Consider the following 23915-nt stretch of genomic DNA (forward strand, 5'->3'; position numbering starts at 1 on the left):
GCCAAATAATGTGTGAAAGCTATGCGGTTGGATATGATAGTCGCCAGAAATAATATAGATTGAATAATTTGAGTTGGTTTTTCAATTTACAAGAGTCTTTGGCTTGCTCTGAATAAATAAGTGTCGGGCGTGTTCGATCTAGAGGCCAGTCAGAGATGGTGTTAAAATCGCCTCTTATAATGACCATATCACCAGAGGACTGGGAAAGCTGGTGAAAAAAATCTGCATAAAAAGCACCCTGCTGCACGTTTGGAGCATATATGGATGCTAAGGTTGTGGGAGATTGATTCAATGAGCCTCTGAAGATTAGATACCGAGTGTATTTGTTGTAACTGCATCCATTGTCAGCGGGACCCTATGGTGTATGAGTATGGCTGTACCTCTATGTTTCACATTGATAGAAGAGTAATAGGCTTGTGGGTATAACCAAGAGGCTAGTGAAGGATGTGGATCTTTAAGGTGTGTTTCTTGTAGATAGACTAAGTCAGGGTCTTTGCATCTGAAATATAGCTGGGCAATAGTTCTTTTATTTGGAGAATTAAGCCTGTAGTATTTTAAGCTTCATGGTGGTTAGAAACATGTTGAGTGTTCTGCAACAAATACAGGTCAATTAATTTGGGTAGTGGAAGTAGCAAGCTTGGGGAGTGGGGAGACAAATATAGTGTGATAGGTGGAGTTGGGTGGGTGGTCCTAAGCTCAGTGAGAGTCCTAGGATCCAGAAATGAGAGAGGCAGTGAAGAGCAAGACATGGCCTTTTTTATAGGAGTAGGGGGCGAGTGGTAAATGCATGGTGTTCTGGTGATTAGATCCATACTATTGTGCGAATGTGGAGTCAGGTATGAAAGGAAGTGAGATGTGAATGCGAGGGGAACAAGAATATGGAAGAATTTTTCAAAGTTAAATAACAAATTAGTAAAAGTTATGCAATAACAACCTGTGCTGGCCTAGTGATTAATGAAGCCTAATTTATGACAGGGTTCTGGTGTTATCTAGCCTATTAAGACAAATAGTTGTCGGTTGTTTTTTTTTTTTCTCTCTCTCTCTGATCAGCTAACCAATTAGCACATGTAGTGTATCTTGAAATCTGCCTCACTATACCTTAGCATTTAGTTTGGGGGAGACGTATGTGGGGGGCAGACACTAAGCATTTTTCTCACAAAGTGTTTAGAAAAAAAAGCAAGACAGTTAAACAAACATTGAACAAGAATTGAAGACATCTAGAAATAATTTACATCTGCACAATTAAGGTATCTCGGGAGAGTGATAATGGAGTCACTGGAACAGCGGTAGTTCGATGTAGGCAGCAGGGAGAGCGTAGCTGACACAACAGTGGTAACTCTGGACAATAGCTATGAAGTTACTGGAACAGAGGTAGCTCAGTGTAGGCAGAGGATAAAGAGAACTGTAGCTGACACAATTGAAGTAACTCAGGAGAATGATAATGGAGTCACTGGAACAGCGGTAGTTCGATGTAGGCAGCAGGGAGTGAGCGTAGCTAACACAACAGTGGTAACTCTGGACAATAGCAATGAAGTTACTGGAAAAGTGGTAGCTCAGTGTAGGCAGCGGAGAGAGAGTGAAGCCACGCCCTTACTGCTGCAGGGTGTGAGCGCAAAGAACAGGCATCGGACAGATGGACTCAGGTGGTTTAAATAGCCCTCCACGGAGGAGGGAAAGGAGGTTTGAAGGGAGGTCTGCTGATCTGCACATGCGCAGAACCAACTGCCGGATGGCGTCGGTCATGGGAGAGAGGTTCCGGAGCCACCAATGTCACCACTTGCAAAGAGAAGGAAAGGGCGCCGGTACCCGTTTGCGGGACCGGCGTGTTACAAATGGTAGAATTACAAAATCCTTCATGTGACCACTATCAAGACGATAGTGGGCACAAAACCTCAACTGCGGACAACAGCATTAAAATACATTTAAAAGATGATGAGCGACCAATGGCACTATGTTAAATGGTGCCTTGGGCGCACCCCAGGCCCACCCATCCATATGTTTAAAAGGACATGCACATAGCTTAACAAATCAAGCATGTCAGTGACAGGGACTAGTGCTTGATTTGTTTGGACCCCCACAAATGCCAACATTTTGGTTGTTGGTTGTTTAACGGGACAATAGATAAGGATGTTAACAACTTGCATACTTGAAGTGTTTCTTTTTCAATCAAAATTGAGTCTGAGGCTTATGTGAATGTCCATATACTGCAAATACATTTTCATTCCCATTTCAAAACCAGGCACCAGAAGCAACTTCTTTCAATACTTTGAGACATTTTACTAAGTTAGGAAGAGTTTTAAGCAGTATTTGGGGCATATTTGAAATTTTTAATTTTCAGCCAAAATTGAGAGTCTGGGGTCTAAGTACATTTCCATATACTGCAAAAGTTTTCCTTTCCCATTTAGACCAGGCACCAGAAGCAACTTCTTTCACTGCTGTGAAACATTTTACTAAGCTAGAAAAAGTTTTAAGCAGTATTAGGGGCATACCTGAAGTGTTTCTTTTTCAAATCAAATTGAGTGTACTTCTCTATAGTGCAACAAATGTTTCCTGTCCCATTTCAAACCCAGGCACCAGAAACAACATCTTTGAAGAATTTTACACAGCTAGGAAGAGTTTATAATGTATAATTTGGGACATTCTTGACATTTTTAATTTTCAGCAAAAATTGAGAGTTCGGGGTATATTTCCATATACTGCAAATAGTTTTCCTTTCCCATTTCAAAATCAGGCACCAGAAGCAACTCCTTTCACTGCTGTGAAACATTTTACTAAGCTAGTGTTACGAGCCGCGGCGGTGCCCAGCCGCCGCGACTCACTCACCTGCGTCCCGGCCGTCGCTATGATGACCGGGACGTCACTTCTATCTGGCGCCGCGTCCCGGCGGTGAGGCTGTGTCGGGCGCATGCGCATTACCGGCCTGTGGGCTAATTAATTCATTAAGATATTTAGTCAAGGGGCCGTGCATTCTCAGAGCTGGGCTTTGATTGGCTGCTCTCAGTATTTAAGGCAATGAGGCCTGCTGCCTCATTGCCGGTTATTGCTTCTGTGCTCCAGTCTGCTGACCTGCTTGTTCCTGTCTTCTGATACCGCTACTGATTTCCCGTGTATGACCCTTGGCTTTGAATTGGACTTCACTTGTGTATCCTGTGACCCTGATCTCTGGCCTGTTTACCGTTTCTGCTATCCGCCTGTGACCCCTGACCTCAGCTTGTTTACTGATACTGTTGTCTGCTGCCGGCCCTTGACCTCTGCGTGGACCTCATTCCGCTTGCCTGGGTTCTCCCCAGCCGGTACACACTTCACGACCCTCTGTCAGTCTGCGGCCCAGTCTGTCCCCACCATCGGGGGCTCCAGTGAACACCTGATTGGCAGAGTAGATTCCGGGTTGTGTTGTGCCGGCTGGAGGGGTTCCTAACATTATAACCGGCCCACACACTGAGACGAGGTTGCGATCGATGGAAGTGGATCCACACCGTCTCCGGCACAAGCCTTAGCAGGCCATGTTGAGTCCTTGTACCAGATGATCCAGGGATTGGCTGAGCGGTTGTCCGTTCAAGAGGAAGCCGCGAAAACTTCACAACCCACTCCGAGTTCCACCTGTGAACCTAAGGTGAATTTACCGGATCAGTTCTCTGGAAATAGATCCCTGTTTCAGAATTTCAGGGAGAGCTGCAAGCTCTATTTCCGGTTATGACCCCGCTCCTCTGGTTCAGAGCAGCAAAGAGTCGGGATTATCATTTCCCTCCTACAAGGTGACCCCCAGTCTTGGGCTTTTTCTTTGCCACAGACCAGTCCTGCCATTCAGTCCGTAGACACTTTCTTTGAGGCATTAGGTCTACTATATGATGACCCGGATCGAATGGCCTCTGCAGAAGCTCATCTACGGGCCTTGAAACAAGGCCGGCGGTCGGCAGAGGAATATTGCGCTGAATTCCGTAGATGGTCACCTGATAGTGGATGGAACGACCCCGCCTTACGTAGCCAGTTCCGTCTCGGCCTGTCGGAACAGATTAAAGACTCTCTGGTGCAATACCCATCTCCTACCTCTATGGAGGATCTGATGCACCTCTCCATTAAAATCGACAGGAGATTTAAAGAGCGGAGAACCGAAAAGGAGGCATCTTCACCTCCATCCGCCTTCATTCCTGTTTCCAAGGATGGTGAGGAACCCATGCAATTAGGAGCGTATCGTCTCTCCCCTGAGGAAAGAGACAGGAGATGATCTCCCGTTCCTGCCCGAATAAGCCGGGAAAAGAGCATGCCTAGGGAACGAGGGGAAAGTTCACCTAGGTCTGCAGATTGTCTCCCCGAAAAATGCTGTATTGATCCCTGCACAGCTCACGTTCAGTGCTCGTTCTGTAGACCTGTCGGCCTTCATTGACAGTGGAGCTGCAAGCAACTTCATTGACTCCGAGTTTGCCCGCTCTGCTGGAATTCCGCGGGTTAAACTTAAATCTGCCATCACGGTATGTGGCTTAGATGGCACTACATTACCAGGCGGTAAGATTATCTGGGAAACCCTGCTACTACAATTGAACATTGGAGCTCTCCACTCGGAGTCCATAGTCTTCCACCTTATCGAATGCCCGTCAGTTCCTTTGATTCTGGGCCACCCTTGGCTATTCCGCCATAACCCTGTCATAGATTGGGTAAAAGGAGAGATTGTCCAGTGGAGCCCTTATTGTACTCAGTCTTGCTTGACAATACCTCTGCGTGTGATTCAGCCTATTCTGGAGCAGCTTCCTTCACACTATCATGACTTCTGGGATGTTTTCTCCAAAAAGGCTGCTGACACTCTACCAACGCACCGGGATTTCGACTGTGCCATTAAGCTCATTCGTTCAAAATTACCCAAGGGACGCTTGTACTCTCTCTCCGGTCCAGAGACCCAATCCATGCAAGAATATATTGACGAAAACTTGGAGAAAGGCTTCATCAGGCCATCCAAGTCTCCAATAGGAGCAGGGGGCTTCTTTGTATCCAAGAAGGATGGGGGACTCAGACCCTGTATCGATTACCGAGGGCTGAATCTTAGTACAGGTAAAAAGACCTATCCCCTTCCTCTCATATCCGTACTTTTTGACCAATTAAGAGGGGCAACTATCTTCACTAAAATCGATCTTCGTGGTGCCTATAACCTCATACGTATTAGAGCTGGTGATGAGTGGAAGACGGCATTCAACACGCTCTCGGGCCACTACGAATATCTGGTCATGCCATTTGGCCTTAGTAATGCCCCTGCAGTATTCCAGGATTTGATTAATGAGGTGTTACGTGAGTTTCTGGGACACTTTGTTGTTGTTTACTTGGACGACATCCTCATATATTCTGAATCGTTGTCTGTACATCAGGGTCACATCCGACAAGTCCTACAGAAATTGCGAGAACACCATCTCTACGCTAAACTCGAGAAATGCGAGTTCGAGGTCCAGAAGGTATCCTTCCTAGGTTATATAAACTCCTCAGAAGGTTTCTCTATGGACCCAACCAAGGTCCAAGCAATCCTGGACTGGGTACAGCCGAATAACCTCAAGGCGGTTCAGAGATTCCTGGGATTTGCCAATTATTACAGGAGATTTATTGGCGGCTTTGCTGATATCGTGGCCCCTATCGTTACCTTGACCCGCAAGGGAAGTGATCCAGCAAATTGGTCTCCACAAACAATAATGGCATTTGAAACCCTGAAGAAAGCCTTCATGTCTGCTCAGGTCCTTAGACACCCGGATCCTAAAGTACCGTTTATCCTTGAAGTTGATGCCTCTGACGTCAGTGCCGGGGCCATCTTGTCACAAAAAGATCCCCATACTCACCGTCTACATCCATGTGCCTATTTTTCCCGTCAGTTCTCTTCAGCGGAAACCAACTATGATGTTGGAAATCGAGAACTCCTAGCAATTAAATGGGCCTTTGAGGAATGGCGACATTGGTTGGAAGGCGCTGCACATCAGGTCTCCGTTATAACGGATCATAAAAATCTACAGTATATACAGTCGGCCAAATGACTGAATCCTCGACGGGCTCGTTGGTCACTGTTCTTCACCCATTTTAACTTTATCTGTGATCAGATTCAGAAGATACACCCTTATAGTTACCATTAACCCCAAATAACGTTGATGCAATTGTGATAAAAAACAATATAATCTGAAATGCAGGCTATTGTGGCAGAGATTCGCTCTGACATTAAAAAACTTGGTCATCATCATCATCTATTTATATAGCGCCAGGAAATTCCGTAGCGCTTTATAATTGGGAACATACATTAATAAAACAATAGTGGGTAATACATACAGACAGAGAGGTAAGAGAACCCTGCTCTCAAGCTTACAATCTATGGGACAATGGGAGTTTGAAACACAAGGGCATGTGCTACATAATAGACCAGCTAGAATGCAAAGGTAAAAGTATTGAGTGGGCTGTGTGTGTAGCAATGTTGGTCAGAGGGTTGTTGTCTTGTGTTAGCTGTGTAGAGGGTGGTAATAAGGTAACTAGGGAGATTAAAATGATGGTTGAGGAATATCCTAAGCTTGTCTGAAGAGGTGGGTTTTCAGAGAACGCTTGAAGGTTTGAAGACTAGAGGAAGTGAATTCCACAAAATGGGTGCAGCACGAAAAAAAAGTCCTGTAATTGGGAATGGGAGGATGTGATGAGGGTGGAAGAGAGGCACAGATCTTGTGCAGAATGGAGGTGTCGAGTTGGGACAAGTATGTCTGTTCAATTCTGTTGATTGCCTTGTATGTTAGTAGAAGAATTTTATATTGGAATCGTTGAAAAACCGGCAACCAATGTAGAGACTGACAGAGTGGCTCAGCAGAGGAAGAACAATTTTCAAGGAAAATCAATCTAGCCGCTGCATGCAAAATAGATTGCAGGGGTTTGAGTCTGATTTTGGGAAGACCAGTTAGGATGGAATTGCAATAGTCAATGCGGGAGATGATAAGTGCATGAATTAAGGTTTTTGCAGTGTCTTGTGTGAGATATGTGCATATTCTGGAAGTGTTTTTTAGATGTATGTAACATGATTTAGATATAGCGTGAATGTGGGGAACAAAGAATAGTTGTGAATAAAGGATTACACCTAGGCAGCAAGCTTGCGGGGTGGGATTTATGGTCATGTTATCAACAGAAATAGAAATGTCAGGTAGGTAACTTCTGTTTTTGGGTGGGAATATTATTAATTCTGTTTTTGAAAGATTGAGCTTCAGTTGGCGAGAGGACATCCAGTATGAAATGGCAGAAAGACAGTCAGTAACTCGAGACAACACAGATGGTGAGAGATCAGGAGATTATAGATAAATTATGTATCATCCGCATAGAGATGATACTGAAATTGAAAGGAGCTTATTAGTTTTCCAGGAGAAGCGGTGTAGATAGAGAATAGCAGAGGACCTAGGACTGAGCCTTGTGGTATTCCAACTGATAAAGGAAGCGGATCAGAGATGGATACGAAGAAATTAACACTTAAAGAGCGATTAGATAGGTAGGATGAGAACCAGGATAGGACAGTGCCTTCAAGACCTAGGAATTGTAGCATTTGTATGAGGAGATACTGGTCAACAATGTCAAATGCAGCAGAGAGATCCAGGAGAATTAAAACAGAGTAATGGCCCTTAGATTTGGCTTTGATCAAATCGTTGACAGCATTGGTCAGCGCAGTCACTGTGGAGTGTTGACAGCGAAAGCCTGACTGATCAGAATCCAGTAGGTTGTTTGGGTCAGAATTTTGCTTTTCAGAATAGGAGTAATCACGGCGTGCTTGAATAGTGATGGAAAAGTAACAGTAGAGAGAGAGAGAGAGATTACAGATTTCAGTTAGAGGTGTAATGAGCACTAGAGACAGGGACCTACCAATTTGTAAGAGTATGGGATCAAAGAGACAGGAGGTAGAGTAGGAAGATGAGAAGAGAGTAGAAACTTCCTCCTCATTTGTAGGTTTGAATGAAGAGAGGATGTCAGAGGGTGCTACAAAGAAATTAAGCTAATTGCTTGTCAAGGGAGATGATACGATTTTGAGTTGAATCTTACTAATCTTGTCCTTAAATTAGGAAGCAAGATTCTGGGCACTGATGGTAGTCGGACAGTTAGGGTGGGAGGGTTTAGAAGAGATTTAAATTTAAAAGGCATTTGGGGTTAGAAGCCTGAACATAGATAACCGATTGGAAGTATGTTTGATTTGCTGTGTCCAGAGCACTTCGATAGGAGTGGTAGATAGCAGTATATATGATGGAATCATTAGAGGTACAAGATTTACGCCAGCGATGTTCTGCTTTGCAAGAGAGTTTTTGTAGAAGTGAGGGGGACCTGGATTAGGTGATACATCCCCAGCTAATAGATGCAGGGAGGAAGAAAGATAAGAAAGATGATTGTAAGATGTGTGTCCTTTTAGTTTCTGGCGACAGGGTGAGACTGTTACAATTATTGAATTTAAATATGAAAAAGTTCGCGAGTGTTAAATAGGGGTGAGTGGAGTAATGAAGGAGCAATATGGACGGAGATGTGTATTGCAGGAAGGGTGAAAGAGGATATAGTTCTAAAGATAATGCCATGAAAGGAAAATATTTTTGAAAACATTGGGATTATGAGTAAAACAGTAAAATTGAGGGAATTAAAAGAATTACCTCGTTGCAATGTCCTGTGCAATCTGAGAAGAAGCTGCAGCAGATGTAGATTACTTCTAGATGTCTTCAATTGTTCTTCAATGTTTGTTCAATTGTCAGTGTGAGTTTCCGAGCTAGGATGGAGTCTGATTTGTCTCCTTTTTCGTAATATTTTTGTTGGATCCAAAGAAGCGTCTTGGTTGCATTTTTTGATAAAATTTGATTCAGCTGACTTTAGGTGGTAGTATCTTTAAGTATAGGTAAGTTTCATGGAGTAACTTTGGTGTTGGTGGTCTCCTGCACTTGGATTTTTAGATCCTTTGTGTGTTCCTTCTCTATTCTTCTCTGTGGCACCGACATTTCAATTAGGACATCACGTATGGTGGCTTTGTGGGTCTCCCATAGAATGGCTTGTGATATGTCTGGGGAGGTATTTTGGGTAGCATAATCAGAAATTGTTTGAGTGATTTCAAGGATATGGTCTCGGTTTAAAAGAAGCAATTCACTGAGTCGCCATTTGGGGCGATAGCTAGATTGCTGGGGTATGTGTAATGTTAACACTAAGGGCTAGATTTACTAAGCTGCAGGTTTGAAAAAGTGGAGTTGTTGCCTATAGCAACCAATCAGATTCTAGCTTTCATTTATTTAGTACATTCTACAAAATGACAGCTAGAATCTTATTGGTTGCTATCGGCAAAATCCCCACTTTTTCAAACCCGCAGCTCAGTAAATCTAGCCCTAAGGCTTCATGGTCAGATCAGGACACAAGGAGAATCTGGACTCCCTCTATTTTCTGTGTTGTCATTTGGTCTACAAAAAGTAATTATTTCTCGAGTATAAATCACGGGGGCCAAATAATGTGTGAAAGCTATGCGGTTGGATATGATAGTCGCCAGGCATAATATAGATTGAATAATTTGAGTTGGTTTTTCAATTTACAAGAGTCTTTGGCTTGCTCTGAATAAATAAGTGTCGGGCGTGTTCGATCTAGAGGCCAGTCAAAGATAGTGTTGAAATCGCCTATTATAATGACCATATCACCAGAGGACTGGGAAAGCTGGTGAAAAAAACTGCCTAAAAAGCACCCTGCTAGGTGGTCCTCTGTCCTGCTATATCTCGTGCTGTTCAGTTAAGTTCTGTGCTGTGCTCAATCCAGTGGTGCTGTGTCCTGTGCTCTGTCCTTCTAAGGGCATAGTTATTTCCCCAATATTCCCAAGTGTTTAAAAAAATAAAAAAAAGTTATTTAAAAAAAAATACAAAAAACTAATTAATTTTTTTTTTAATTACAACAAAATTTGCACAACCAATCCTGCAGTATAAGCCCATTGGTACTGCAATATTACCAAGTTCACACATTCAGCAGTAAAAGTCCAGTGGTTCTGCAATATTACAAAGTTCACACATTCTGCAGTATCAGTCCAGTGGTGCTGTGTCCTGTGCTCTGTCCTGCTGAGTTCAGTAGTGCTGCTGGGTCCTGTGCTGTGTCCTGTTCAGTCCAGTGGTGCTGTGTCCTGTACTCTGTGCTTCTAAGGGCATAGTTATTTCCCCATTATTCCCAAGTTTTTTAAAAATAAAAAAAAAGTTATAAAAAAATTAAAATAAAAAAAAATAATTATAACCAAATTTGCAAAACCAATCCAGCAGTATATAAGCCCATTGGTACTGCAATATTACCAAGTTCACACATTCAGCAGTAAAAGTCCAGTGGTACTGCTATTACAAAGTTCACTGATTCAGCAGTAGAAGTCCAGTGGTACTGCTATTACAAAGTTCACTGATTCAGCAGTGTATAAGTCCAGTGGTACTGCTATTACAAAGTTCACTGATTCAGCAGTGTATAAGTCCAGTGGTACTGCTATTACAAAGTTCACTGATTCAGCAGTATAAGTCCAGTGGTACTGCTATTACAAAGTTCACTGATTCAGCAGTGTATAAGTCCAGTGGTACTCTCCTGTGCCGCATATAATTTTTAAAGGCTTTGCCAAGTGTGTGGGGCTTAGGGGTATGCTCTCTTGTGCTACATATAATGGAAAACCAAAATTTGGAGGATAAAGTAGGGAAAGATCAAGACCCACTTCCTCCTAATGCTGAAGCTGCTGCCACTAGTCATGACATAGATGATGAAATGCCATCAACGTCGTCTGGCAAGCCCGATACCCAATCTCCTAGTACAGGGCATGTAAAATCCAAAAAGCTCAAGTTCTCCAAAAATAGCAAAAAGAGAAACTTAAAATCATCTGAGGAGAAACGTAAAGTTGGCAATATGCCATTTACGACACGTAGTGGCAAGGAACAGCTTAGGCCCTGGCCCGTGTTCATGACTAGTGGTCCAGCTTCACCCAAGGATCTAAGCCCTCCTTCCCTCCCCTACAAAAAATTTAAGAGTTATGCTGTCAGCAACAACAACAAAACAGCAAAGAACTCTGCCTTCTAAACAGATGACATCACAAATCCCCAAGGCGAGTCCAAGGGTGGTGTTGGTTGTGAACCCTGACCTTCCCATCACTGTACGGGAAGAGGTGACTCCATCCAGCATTTGCAGCATGCCCTCTGCATATGCTGGAAGGATCACCCACAGTCCAGTTACAGATTTGGCTAATGAAGGTGTGAATGTTGTACACCGGGAGGAGGATATTGATGTAGCTGGCGCTGAGGAGGATGTTGATGATTATGATGCAGACAGATACCAAATTGCCTTTCTCAATTTCTATTTATATTCTACATTTATATAACGGCTGAAAAGTTTTCTGTTTTGCTCCAAGTGGAGAGGGGATCTGATGCAGACAGATACCAAACTGCCTTTGTCCATTTCTTTGTATATTTGAATTTCTAGTTTTACAGTCTATGCAGGCTGCTTTATTTATATTCAACTACAAGTGTAGGGCGGGGGGGGGAGGGCATAGATAGCCACCAAAGTAACGTGGTCCATTTAATTTCACTTTCTAGCTCCACAGTCTGTGCAGCCTGCTTTTTTTTATCTTCAAAGTATTTATATTTACAAGCCTTGAAATCTAAATTAACTAGAGGTAGTGATGTGGTAGAACTCCAAAAGGCAGTTTGGAAGCCCCTGTACAAACTGGCTCTATGTTTTAACTGAGTTGTCCCCCCTCCAGTGTGTACTCGGAAAGAGTTTTTAGTGTAACGGGGAACCTGGTCAGTGAGCGGCGAAGGAGGTTGCTTCCTCACAACGTTGAAAAAATGATGTTTATAAAAATGAATAATCAATTCCTCAATGAAGTACAGCACTGCCCTCCAGACAGTACAGAGGGACCTGTGGTTGTGGAGTCCAGCGTGGACGAATTGATAATGTGTGAGGAGGAGGAAGTACACAATGTAGGGGGAGAGGAATCAGAGGTTGAGGATGAGGACGACATCTTTCCTCAGTAGAGCCTGTTTAGTTTGTACAGGGAGAGATGAATTGTTTTATTGGTATGGGGGCCCAAACAAACCAATCATTTCAGCCACAGTTGTTTGGTAGGCCCTGTCGCTGAAATGATTGGTTTGTTAAAGTGTGCATGTCCTATTTCAACAACATAAAGGTGGGTGGGAGGACCCAAGGACCATTCCATCTTGCAACTATTTTTTTGGCATTATGAGACCATTCAACAGTCGTTTGCCATGTTCAAAAAGTAAAAGAAAATGCCAACAAATTCAATAAATTAAATCAAAAGTTAAATGCCCTGTCATTATTTAAAACAAGAGGTTTTGACGTGCTAGAATTAGTGTAGTGTTAAGATGTTATAAACACTACACTTGGAACTTGGAGGAGGTATTGTGGCCCCGGTATCAAATTGGGTACCGGGGCCACCCCACTACGCAGTCCAGATACTTGTTTGGTGGAATTCAGACCAGTTGAGGGTTTTATTATTATATTGTGGGGACCAGTCTATACCACTCTATTTAATAATTTAATTCTATTTAATACTTTAATTCTATTAGTAGTTACCATAAAGAGGAACAAAATAAACAAATTTTACCAGGTACATTATTCGGTGCAATTCATACCAGTTGATGGTTTTCTTATTATATATATTGTGGTGACCCACTCCTCTACGCAGTCCAGGTACATTATTGGTGCGAATCATACAAGTTCAGGGTTTTTAACTTATATTGTGGTGACCCACTCCTCTACGCAGTCCAGGTACATTATTCGGTGCGATTCATACCAGTTGATGGTTTTCTTATTATATATATTGTGGTGACCCACTCCTCTACGCAGTCCAGGTACATTATTGGTGCGAATCATACAAGTTCAGGGTTTTTAATTTATATTGTGGTGACCCACTCCTCTACGCAGTCCAGGTACATGTTTTGGTGCGATTAAGACCAGTTGATGGTTTTCTTATTATATTTTGGGGACCACTCCACTACGCAGTCCAGAAAGATACCTCGTTGCAACGTTTTGGACTAATAACTATATTGTGAGGTATTCAGAATACACGGTAAATTAGTGGAAATGCTTGTTATTGAATGTTATTGAGGTCAATAATAGCGTAGGATTGAAAATAAGCCCAAAAACTTGATTTTTTAACTTTTTATGCTTTTTTCAAAAAAAATCCAAAACCTTAAATCCGAACCAAAACCTTTCGGCAGGTGTTTTGCGAAACAAATCCGAACCCAAAACATCGAGAAAATCCGGATCCAAAACACAAAATACGAGACCTCAAAAGTCGCCGGTGCACATCCCGAGTTTTAAGCAGTATTTGGGGCATACCTGATGTTTTTCTTTTTCAAATCAAATTGAGTGTACTTCTCTATACTGCAACAAATGTTTCCTGTCCCATTTCAAACCCAGGCACCAGAAACAACATCTTTGAACGCTGCAAAACATTTTACTTAGCTAGGAAGAGTTTCATATATGATTTGGGGCATTCTTGAAAGTTTTAATTTTCAGCCAAAATTGAGTCTGGGGCCTATGTATAGTTCCATATACTGCAAATACTTTTTCATTCCCATTTAGAACCAGGTACCAGAAGGAACATGTTTAACCATTTTGAGACATTTTACATAGCAAGTACGAATTTAAAGCAGAGTTCAGGGCATACTTGAAACATTCCATTTTCAATCAAAATTAAGGTTTCAGGGAATATGTGACTTTCTATATAGTGCAACAACTGTTTCCTGTCCCATTTCAAACCCAGGCACCAGAAGCAACTTCTTTTAACGCTTTGAAACATTTTACTAAGCTAGGAAGAGTTGTAAGCAGTATTTGGGGAATGCTTGAAGTGTTTCTTTTTCAATCAAAATTGAGTCTGAGGACTATGTAAATTTCCATATACTGCAAATATGTTTTCATTCCCATTTCAAAAGTAGGCACCAGAAGCAACTTCTTTTAACACTTTGAGACATTTTACTAAGCTAGTGTTACGAGCCGCGGCAGTGCCCAGCCGCCGCGACTCACTCAGCTGCGTCCCGGCTGTCGCTATGACGACCGGGACGTCACTTCCGGCCAGGGCAACGGTCGGACGCCTTCTGTCTGGCGCCGTGTCCCGTTGGTGAGGCTGTGTCGGGCGCGCGCGCGCATTACCGGCCTGTGGGCTAATTAATTCATTAAGATATTTAGTCAAGGGGCCGTGCATTCTCAGAGCTGTGCTTTGATTGGCTGCTGTCTCATTGCCGGTTATAGCTTCTGTGCTCCAGTCTGCTGACCTGCTTTTTCCTGTTCCTGTCTTCTGATACCGCTACTGATTTCCCGTGTATGACCCTTGGCTTTGAATTGGACTTCGCTTGTGTATCCTGTGACCCTGATCTCTGGCCTGTTTACCGTTTCTGCTATCCGCCTGTGACCCCTGACCTCAGCTTGTTTACCGATACTGTTGTCTGCTGCCGGCCCTTGACCTCTGCGTGGACCTCATTCCGCTTGCCTGGGTTCTCCCCAGCCGGTACACACTTTACGACCCTCTGTCAGTCTGCGGCCCAGTCTGTCCCCACCATCAGGGGCTCCAGTGAACACCTGATTGGCAGAGTAGATTCCGGGTTGTGTTGTGCCGGCTGGAGGGGTTCCTAACAGCTAGGAAGAGTTTTAAGTAATATTTGGGGCATACCTGAAGTGTTTCTTTTTCAATCCAAATTGAGTGTACTTCTCTATACTGCAACAAATGTTTCCTTTCCCATTTCAAACCCAGGCAACAGAAGCAACTTCTTTCACTGCAGTGAAATATTTTACTAAGCTAGTAAGAGTTTTAAGCAGTATTTGGGGCATACCTGAAGTGTTTCTTTTTCAATCCAAATTGAGTGTACTTCTCTATACTGCAACAAATGTTTTCATTCCCATTCCCATTTCAAAACCAGGCAATAGAAGCAACTTCTTTCACTGCTGTATTTTACTAAGCTAGAAAGAGTTTTAAGCAGTATTTGGGGCATACCTGAAGTGTTTCTTTTTTAAATCAAATTGAGTGCACTTCTCTATACTGCAACAAATGTCTCCTGTCCCATTTCAAACCCAGGCACCAGATACAACATCTTTGAACGCTGTGAAATTTTTTTACACAGCTAGGAAGCGTTTATAATGTATAATTTGGGACATTCTTGACATTTTTAATTTTCATGCAAAATTTAGAGTCCGGGGTGTATGTATATTTCCATATACTGCAAATAGTTTTCCTTTCCCATTTGAAAACCAGGCACCAGAAGCAACTTCTTTCAACGCTTTTAAACATTTTACTAAGCTAGGAAGAGTTTTAAGCAGTATTTGAGGGAATACTTGACGTGTTTCTTTTTCAATCAAAATTGAGTCTGAGGACTATGCATAGTTCCATATACTGCAAATACTTTTTCATTCCCATTTAGAACCAGGTACCAGAAGGAACATGTTTATCCATTTTGAAATTTCTCTGGGCAACTATTTATATAAGTTTTGTTAGAGTGAGAATTTATTTATTTGCTTAATCCAGAAAGAGATTGAAGTGTTCCTCCATTTCATTGCTAGAGCTTTTCAAGTATCACAGAATACCAAGTTAGTGGGGACATAATCAACATTAGTGCTGTCAAAATATTGAACTAAACCTAAATGACATGCTTTGGGGAGATTGGGAAAGAAGTGAGATTACATTTTATATAAAAGCTGAGCTATCATTCCAGAACTTTGACAGAATATGTCAGAAAGTCCAATCTCATTATTACATTTCCAACAGGTGTTTAAGATGTTAGGCGTTAATGAATGCAGCTTAACATCATCAAATGTGGTGAATCATTCATTTTTAGTTCAAGTGACCTAGTATCTTTCAAATCAGAAGTTCAAAATTGATGAGAATAAACTTATGGATACTTACACTGATCTGAAAAATGTCTGAGTTAATAATTATGTAGAACAATATTGTTTAGTAGTTTAGGGGCTGGCAGAGGGATAACTGGTTTGTAGCAATAGATATTGCCTACCATGGGACACCTAGGTCTTCGGAGTGCAATAAACTATTATACAGAAAACAAAATGTAGGTGTTTAAAAATCACTTGTGTTCCATAATACCCTTTTCACAACTGCTTGTCAATTTGGCCAACAGTTGTTTTACACTAAAATGCACTAATATATCATCAAAGCAAACTAATGTGTAATTACTAGAGATGTGTGCTGACCCTCGTGCTTCGAAAACCGGTGTCTGTTCTAACTCAACTTCGTGTTTCGGCTTTGCTACCGGCTTGTTGAAACAAACATGAAAGGTTTTGGATCTGGATTTAATAAAAAATTGTGAAAAATAGGTAAAATAATGTTACCCGACGGGATGCAGCCCTGGCGTTACAGTGAGTACACCACTTCTTGGGGACCTATTCTGCTGCAAGTTTCATGCAGTCCCCTTTACCCCGTGATTGGATGAAGCTTATCCCAGGGCAATGATTTTTCTGCCAACCCTCCCACATATATATTTATGAGTCCCTGGTTTGATTCAGAATGGCAGCATTACGGCACAGATGTACCTCACTCCAAGGACAATGCCCTCTTAACTTGCACCATTTAACATTGTGCCCTCTCATCATCTTTTAAATGTCTACTAATGCCGCTGTCCATAATTGTCCATTGTTGTCTAAATAAAGGATTTTGTAAATCTGTCACTGGTGCTTTTGCTTTCTCCAATTCAATTCTAAAAATAATAACCCATACTTTAAGGTTCTCCAACTCCATCACATAGCATAAATCATCATCCATCATATCTCCATCTATACATGTATTTTTTGCCAGGTCCAAAATCTGTATTGTTAATTTCTCAGAATGTGAACTTTCAATTGCATTGTCAAGACATGTTTTGGGCAACCAAATCTGCATCAATGTAAGTATTATACATACTTGCATGCGTGAGTAGGGCAATTATTGACCTATCTGGACTGTCTATTTTACATATTTCTTACACGTCACTAATAGAACATATTAATATTATTTATATACATTCCATATTTATATACATGGGTCTTGGGGACCATCTCCGCTGCAAGTCTCAGGCAGTCCCCTTTACCCCAAGGGGTTTGATGAAGTTTTCATCGGGGAGAATGATTTTTCAGCCCTCCTTCCCCATCAATATACACAAGTCCCCTGGTTTGATTAAGAAGGGCAGCATTATGGCACAGAGCATATAAGTAAAACTAGGTAATGAAAGCCATGTTCTTGGCAACCGATGAATACTCTGGCAATGTATTGTGTGCCTAATTTTTGAATGTTTGTAGTATGGGTGCAGACCACGTTCATCTCTCAGCATACTCATTTATTTATATAGCCACAGCAAATTAGATAGAATTGAATAGATTGAAAAATAGAAAAGATTATAATATATTGCATTTTTTGGGGTGTGCTGCTGTGTGCGGACCCTCACAAACCACCTTTTTTATATATAGATTTCACTGAATAACCCTTCCAAAATAGACAAGTGTTGAAAAATACAAAAGATTAGAATATAATAATATAGCCCTTTTTTGGGGTGCGCAACTGCTGCTAAATCTTACACACAAGCACCCAGTTTTTTTTGAAAATTTTCAGTTGTCACTGTCCAACACAAGATTACTTTCACTAGAAAAACTTTCAATTTTAAAAGAAATCTGTTTGTTTTTTGGATTCTCCTGCTAATAGTCTGACAGCAAAAGCACACTGTTTTTCTCAAAGAATATACTAGTTAGTTCAGAATGAGATCTGTCTAACTCAGTCTGTATATACTCTTTAGACTATTATATATATGTAATGCAATGCATTAACAACCACCAATAGCCAGTAGTCTGTATAAAGTGTATTTAAGATTGAAACTGAAAGCAATTGATCAGCAAACTATTGTAGATAACTATTCTCTATAGAACTGCTTTACAATAATGACAGGATTCTACTGCTTTCCTATGTCGCAGTCTGTTCTAAAATGGCACTTAAGAGACTGAGGGCGGACTATATATACAAAAGATGGCGATCCAAAGCTTTGCTTGAGTTTTGCAGAATAATATTCATGGAAATGAAATGGTGTTTCTCCTCATTTTGAAATCCAAGTTTGGAGGGAGAAACCGAGTCACAACTCTGTTTCACTCGAATATCATCGAAATTTAAGTAATCCAAACCGCTCATCTCTAGCAATTACAAAATAATGGGAGATATAAAAGTGCTCTAAATTATTATGAATACTGCAATTTTATATTTGGTTAATATTATGACTCGTATAAGAAAATGTTTATAAATGTGTATTGTCTTTAAAGCAAAATTTTCCTATTTTGAATGACTAATTATTTCATCATTTATTTTATTATGCAGGCTAAAGTGAATAACTCAAGTCTGATTGGATTAGGATATACTCAAACTCTGAAGCCAGGTTATGATTTTCAAGCAACTTTCTACCAAACTATCTGATTTAGATGCTTAAAGTGCTCAATGTTGCAGAAATTAAAGCAGCACATCTTTTAAACGCTAACCGCCTAATTTATTAAGTCTTATTTAAAAAGCTTATATTCTGTGGCTAATTTACAAAAAGGAAGGACCTACTTCACATTTGAAATTGGTTAGAAACTGTTCAACATAGTTCATTTAATTACTTATGTTTCTCATCTGTCTACAAAGGGGATGCATTTGAACTGCAAGGAAGGGCACTGTGTGGATTTCCTTCCCTATTTTGTCATTTATATGATGTCATTGGGGTTTTAAACACCCAGCATCATCAATTGCTTCTCGTTCTGGATGTTTGAAACCTCAGTAATGTCAACTAAATGGTATGTCTGGGGGTAAGTATCATATATCTGTTTCCCCTCTATTCAAATGATTTCCCATGGAAACCATTGTAAACAAAGAGGAACATCAAGTACACTCTAAGATATAATATTTAACGATAACTGCCCATTGTGTAATATACAGTATATGACCCACAGTGTCTAAGTTCACTTTGCCGAGTGAGACGGAAGTTTGCTTATGAGTCACTACGTGCATATAAGGATTAAGGCGCTCATGTAGAGTTGGACATATGTCTGTTTTATTTGCACATCTTACGTTTTTGCCTTCTTAGAACAGGCAACAGAAGGGGCTGCTAGCCATAGGCATACAGTAAGGACATGTTTACGTAATTGCAATTCAAGTAAACCCAAATGCAGATCCACTTGTCAAGAGGCGTATGTCTTCTGTGTTGATTCTCAGGCTGGTACAATGAGAAGCGATGATGATAATGATCAGCAGCACTAATTAACTGCTACCGATGGGCTGATTGCTGATTGAACTCTCTAGCTAATAGCCCTTAATTCATTAGTGTAGCTGCTATATTATATGAAATTGCGGCCATCTATTCTCATTACTTAGATGATATTTCCATTTGGACTTTGACAAGAATATTGCCATTTGATTTTAAAAGGGGAAAACAACAGATAATTGTATTCTTATTCTGTATAATTGAATTTCATTTGTATTTTGTGTTTGTATTTCATTACATTTTATATGGTAAATGTGGCTTTCACATTTATCAATAACGGTCAAGACACTATTCTCTGGTGTATATATGGCACTTCATTACATTATCTTATTGTGTACAAATCAGTGGTCGAAGTGGAAATTTAGAACTGCTGGTATGGAATGAACGTCCGGGCCCCCCAAAAGTTTAGGGATTTTGATAGAGTGAATTGCATTTTTAACACTATAGTATAATATAAAACATATTAAATGATGCAAGGCCATCCACCCAGTGTCCCCCACCTCTGCTGCATCAAGATTACCTTTCCACCTCTCCCTCATGTCTCCTTTGTGCACTTACATTTTCCATCATAGCTCCATAATATTATAAGAAAACTTTCCAAATTATCTCCCTCATATCTTCCATGTTACCCTTTCACCTATCTGTTTCCTTTCTGTGTTCCTATGTGCCCCTATCTTCATTGCAGGTATCCCTCTCAGTCCCTCCCTACCTACTCTCTCCTGTGTCTTACATCCTTCTTCTCTCCCGCTATTCTTCCTCCTTGATCCTCTTCATCTATATTTGTTCCTGCTCCTATTGTTCCCTCTCACTAGTGAAGTCACACTTTTGCCCCTCCTACATCACACTGCAGCCTCCTTCAGAACACTGTGCCCCCTCCTTAGCACACTGACCCTTTCATATCACGCTGTGCCCCCTCCATTTCACACTGTGCCCCCCTCCTTATCACACTGTGCCCCTTTTATATCACGCTGTGCCTCCTACATGTCACACTGTACCCTCATTCATCACCCTGTGGCCCTCCTTCATCACCCTGTGACCCTCCTTCATCACCCTGTGCCCTCATTATCACCCTGTGCCCTCATTATCACCCTGTGCCCTCATTATTACCCTGTGCCCTCCATTATCACCCACGCTGTGGCCCTCCTTCATCACCCTGTACCCTCCATCACCTTGTTTCCCCTGCTGTCCTCCTCCGTTTCTACTTAACTTTCCTTGAGCTTCCTAATTATATCTTCTCTTCTTCCTCTTGTCTTCTGTCTCCTGCTTGTCCATGGGAGCTGCATCCCTGCTTCTCTCTGGTGATGCTCCTCACTGACCGTGTCGGGACATGATGATGTCACACCCGACACTGACAGTGAGAATTGGACCAGAGAGGAGCAGGGAGCTGCTGCCGGATGCAGCTCCCATAGACAAGCAGGGAAGGCAGGCGGAGCGGAGCGCCTCTCCAGTTTAGCGCTCCCTCACCTTGCTTTCCTCGCTAACAGCCGGCCCCCGGATGCTCCTGAAGTAGGGCGGAGAAGTGTCGGTATATCATACCGACCCAATTCAAGCATTCATACAAATTGGGTAATGAGAAAGTCATATTTATTATTAAGATTGTCAAGCAACATCTCTACACAATTGCTACTCTTGATGTACACCTGGCGCAAATGCTAGTAGCTGGAACCATCGTGAGATGAGCTTCATCATGCGTGCTTATTTTCCTGCATACAGTTGGGCCGCAAATGCATCCAGCTCTACATGAGCCCCTAAGGGTCTTACAATACATTAAAATGTTTTTATGTGCTATTTACTCTTGTCATCCAATTGGTTCCACTTATAGACCCTGTGACTGCCAGATACAATAGCAGTCAATGCTTTTACTTAGTTACCGGGCTATGAAACATGAGCTGATTTCCAGACTTCTTGCAGAATTTATATGTGTATTAATTGTGTATGTGCAAAAAGTAAAGCCTGTATTGATATCCTGAAAATTGCATGTAGTAACAATAAAAGGTTAATACAGTTTGAAAAAGTTTATTATGCACATAAATTTCTAAAACGTAATGCAAAACAAGTAAATACTACCACCTGTTAATGTTCCTTATGCCAAAAGTAACCATAAGAAAAGTATGCAGTTCACTTCCATGTCATATATTTATTTGCTGTCCATGTTTATGGCATACAAACCAATAAGTGTCTTACTGGTGGTTGTTACTTAGTGGTATACTCACAACACGTAACTATTTAGGTAATTTGGTCAAACCCTTTAACTTCCCATACCATGACAGTATTTAAGCCAATTTAATTTGTGTTTCTTCATGTAGCTTAAATTTCATCATTGTGCTCTCTTGCTCTCTTGGGGTTGTAATTTTAGGGTATAATTAAAAGAAACAATTCAGAGAAGACCAGTATAAGTATAAATATTTATTCCAAATCATTTAAAAAGAGCATTTTCAAAAACTAACACAGTATGGATACCGGGGATCTAGAGGTTGGTGACTAGCACTCGATGACCATTTGTCGACCACCGAATTGTCCTCGTGTTCCCCTTTGTAGATGTGTTTCGGATATTACTTCCCTTTTCAATGGCTTACAATTTAACTTTTTTGCAATGTTTATATAGCACATTCACTTGGCTGATTGGTTGGCAAGTGAGGTATAATTGTTATCAAAATAAGTCTTTCAAAGTAAGAAGTATAAGAAAATTCATTGTTGTTGGTTCTATTAGAAATAATCCATATGATAACTATATTATTAGCTTTACTATATTTATTTTATAAAATACATCCTGGCTTTCATCCATACTTTATTTATTAATTTTTTTTACAAGTAATACAGAGAAACCAATGCATCAAAAGCACAAAGAAAAAGCACTAAAACGCATCACTAAAACATTAGTTAGTCCTGATAATTGTAAATCCCACTTTACAAATATGTAGCCACTTTTTGTGATACAATATTTATGTCTTCCAGGTATCAAATTAACATTATCTACGCTGCTCGATGGCAAGAACATCAATGCAGGAGGTCAGAAACTGGGTCTAGGACTGGAATTTGAAGCATAATGCATCTCACTCTGCACAAGTTCATTGCCCAGTTGTTCTGCAGCATAGATATCCTATGAATCTAGTGTACCTTTGTTATGTTCTGTGTCCTGGATGCAAGGAACCTTCTGGGTCAATGACCAGTGTTTCCATCGGAGAGAAAAAAAAATAACAACTAAGCTTTAAAGTGTTATTGTTCAAATGCAGGAGAAACTTTAGGGAACAGATTTTGCTATTCCAGGATAAATGTGGAATACTTCATAGCTGCTCATTTATATCATGCTTACTAGTCAGGAAGGTATCAATTGCCTTTTTTTTTACCACAGTAGTTCTAAAATTATATTGAAAAAATGCAGTTGTATATTTTAGATTTTTCAATTCTTTCCAAACATGAGAAAACAGCATATAGTACTCAGCATAGGCATTGCTGGATCCTAAATTAAGGAAAGGGATTTAATGATTCGGAAGTTTTTAATCAATATCCATATGCGTAGCTATTGACTGCACAGAAAGGGACTTCAAGGTCAAGTATTTCATGAATTGTTCTAGTCTTATATGAAAGTTGTCTGACATTACAAATGTTGTTCATAGCCCACCTCTAGGTAGTTTTTGCATCTTACAATTTTGCAAATTGTAATTCCCTTCCCTGAAATACTACAGGAAAGCTTGAAGAGCCATATGCTAGGGAAGAGACATTGTTTCTCAAGTTCTCATAGTGATGTCACCTGTAACCATTATTCACCAAAATAATTTTACTTGTTTTATTTCCTGCATCATTTTAAAAAAAAAAAAAATATTTTTAGCAGTGTGACCGATTCATGTACTGTCTTCCATTTTGTGAAACTAGATTTCCCAATATGCTGTATGCGACATCAACTAAAATTAAACTAGACTAAAACTCCTGTGTGGTATATGTTATCTATTATTTTGACTAAATAAACCTTAATTTTAAAAAAAAACCAACAAAGTTTTTCATTAACTTTACTAAACCATTTTTATTTCATCTAAAGTTGAAGAAGGTTCAGGCAATCCAATCTAGATTTCGCTTAATAGAATAAGCAAAAACACACTATATAGATACATTGACAATTGTGTAATGCTGTTGTTAACTTTGTTTGACCATAATAATATTGGCATAAACGTGTCATTCACCCTGTCTTGAGGATTTACTTAATAAAATGGTGTTAATAGAACAACAGTACTTGTATCCCAGTCAAGCTTGAACTGGCTACATGAGGTAATATTGTTCACAATTCATGACAATAGTAATAGTGCTAATCAGACCTATGACACTAAATCAGATGAGTTCCTATGATTTGATCTGAGAGCAGTGAGAAGTTTAAAGAGAACATCATCCCACCTATTAGCTGTCACCAAGTACTGGATAGTTTACTGTAATAACAAGCTGATGAAACCCCACTAGTGATGTAGACCACGGTAAAATAATCCAAAGTGAGGCAAATTTATGTCTTAAATTGCCCATTCACAGTCTGACAGTTCGCAGAACGTGAAAAAAGAGCTATGTTCTGGTGTCAATAAACAAATTAGTGCCATAAGGCCCCAGTTTTTCAGACAGAAGGGCAAAGGAAAGTGGTGCCTCTTAAAAATCAAAGTGTATAGCGCTAAGCATAAAGAAATAGTCTCCCCTTGGCGCAGATGG

The 23915-nt window shown here is 40.7% G+C and overlaps 1 protein-coding gene across 1 annotated transcript in view; it reads left to right on the forward strand.

Annotated features, from left to right (window-relative positions):
- Positions 1–23157, forward strand: part of LOC142143826 (phosphatidylinositol 4-phosphate 5-kinase type-1 gamma-like) — a 146511-nt gene extending 123354 nt beyond the window's left edge. The window contains exon 8 of the mRNA XM_075202066.1: positions 22185–23157. Coding sequence (XP_075058167.1) covers positions 22185–22196 — 12 coding nt within the window. The 3' untranslated portion in view covers positions 22197–23157. The remainder of the gene's footprint in view (positions 1–22184) is intronic.
- The last annotated feature ends 758 nt before the right edge of the window (positions 23158–23915 follow it).

Source organism: Mixophyes fleayi, chromosome 1, assembly GCF_038048845.1.
Source record: "Mixophyes fleayi isolate aMixFle1 chromosome 1, aMixFle1.hap1, whole genome shotgun sequence".
NCBI lineage: Eukaryota > Metazoa > Chordata > Amphibia > Anura > Limnodynastidae > Mixophyes > Mixophyes fleayi.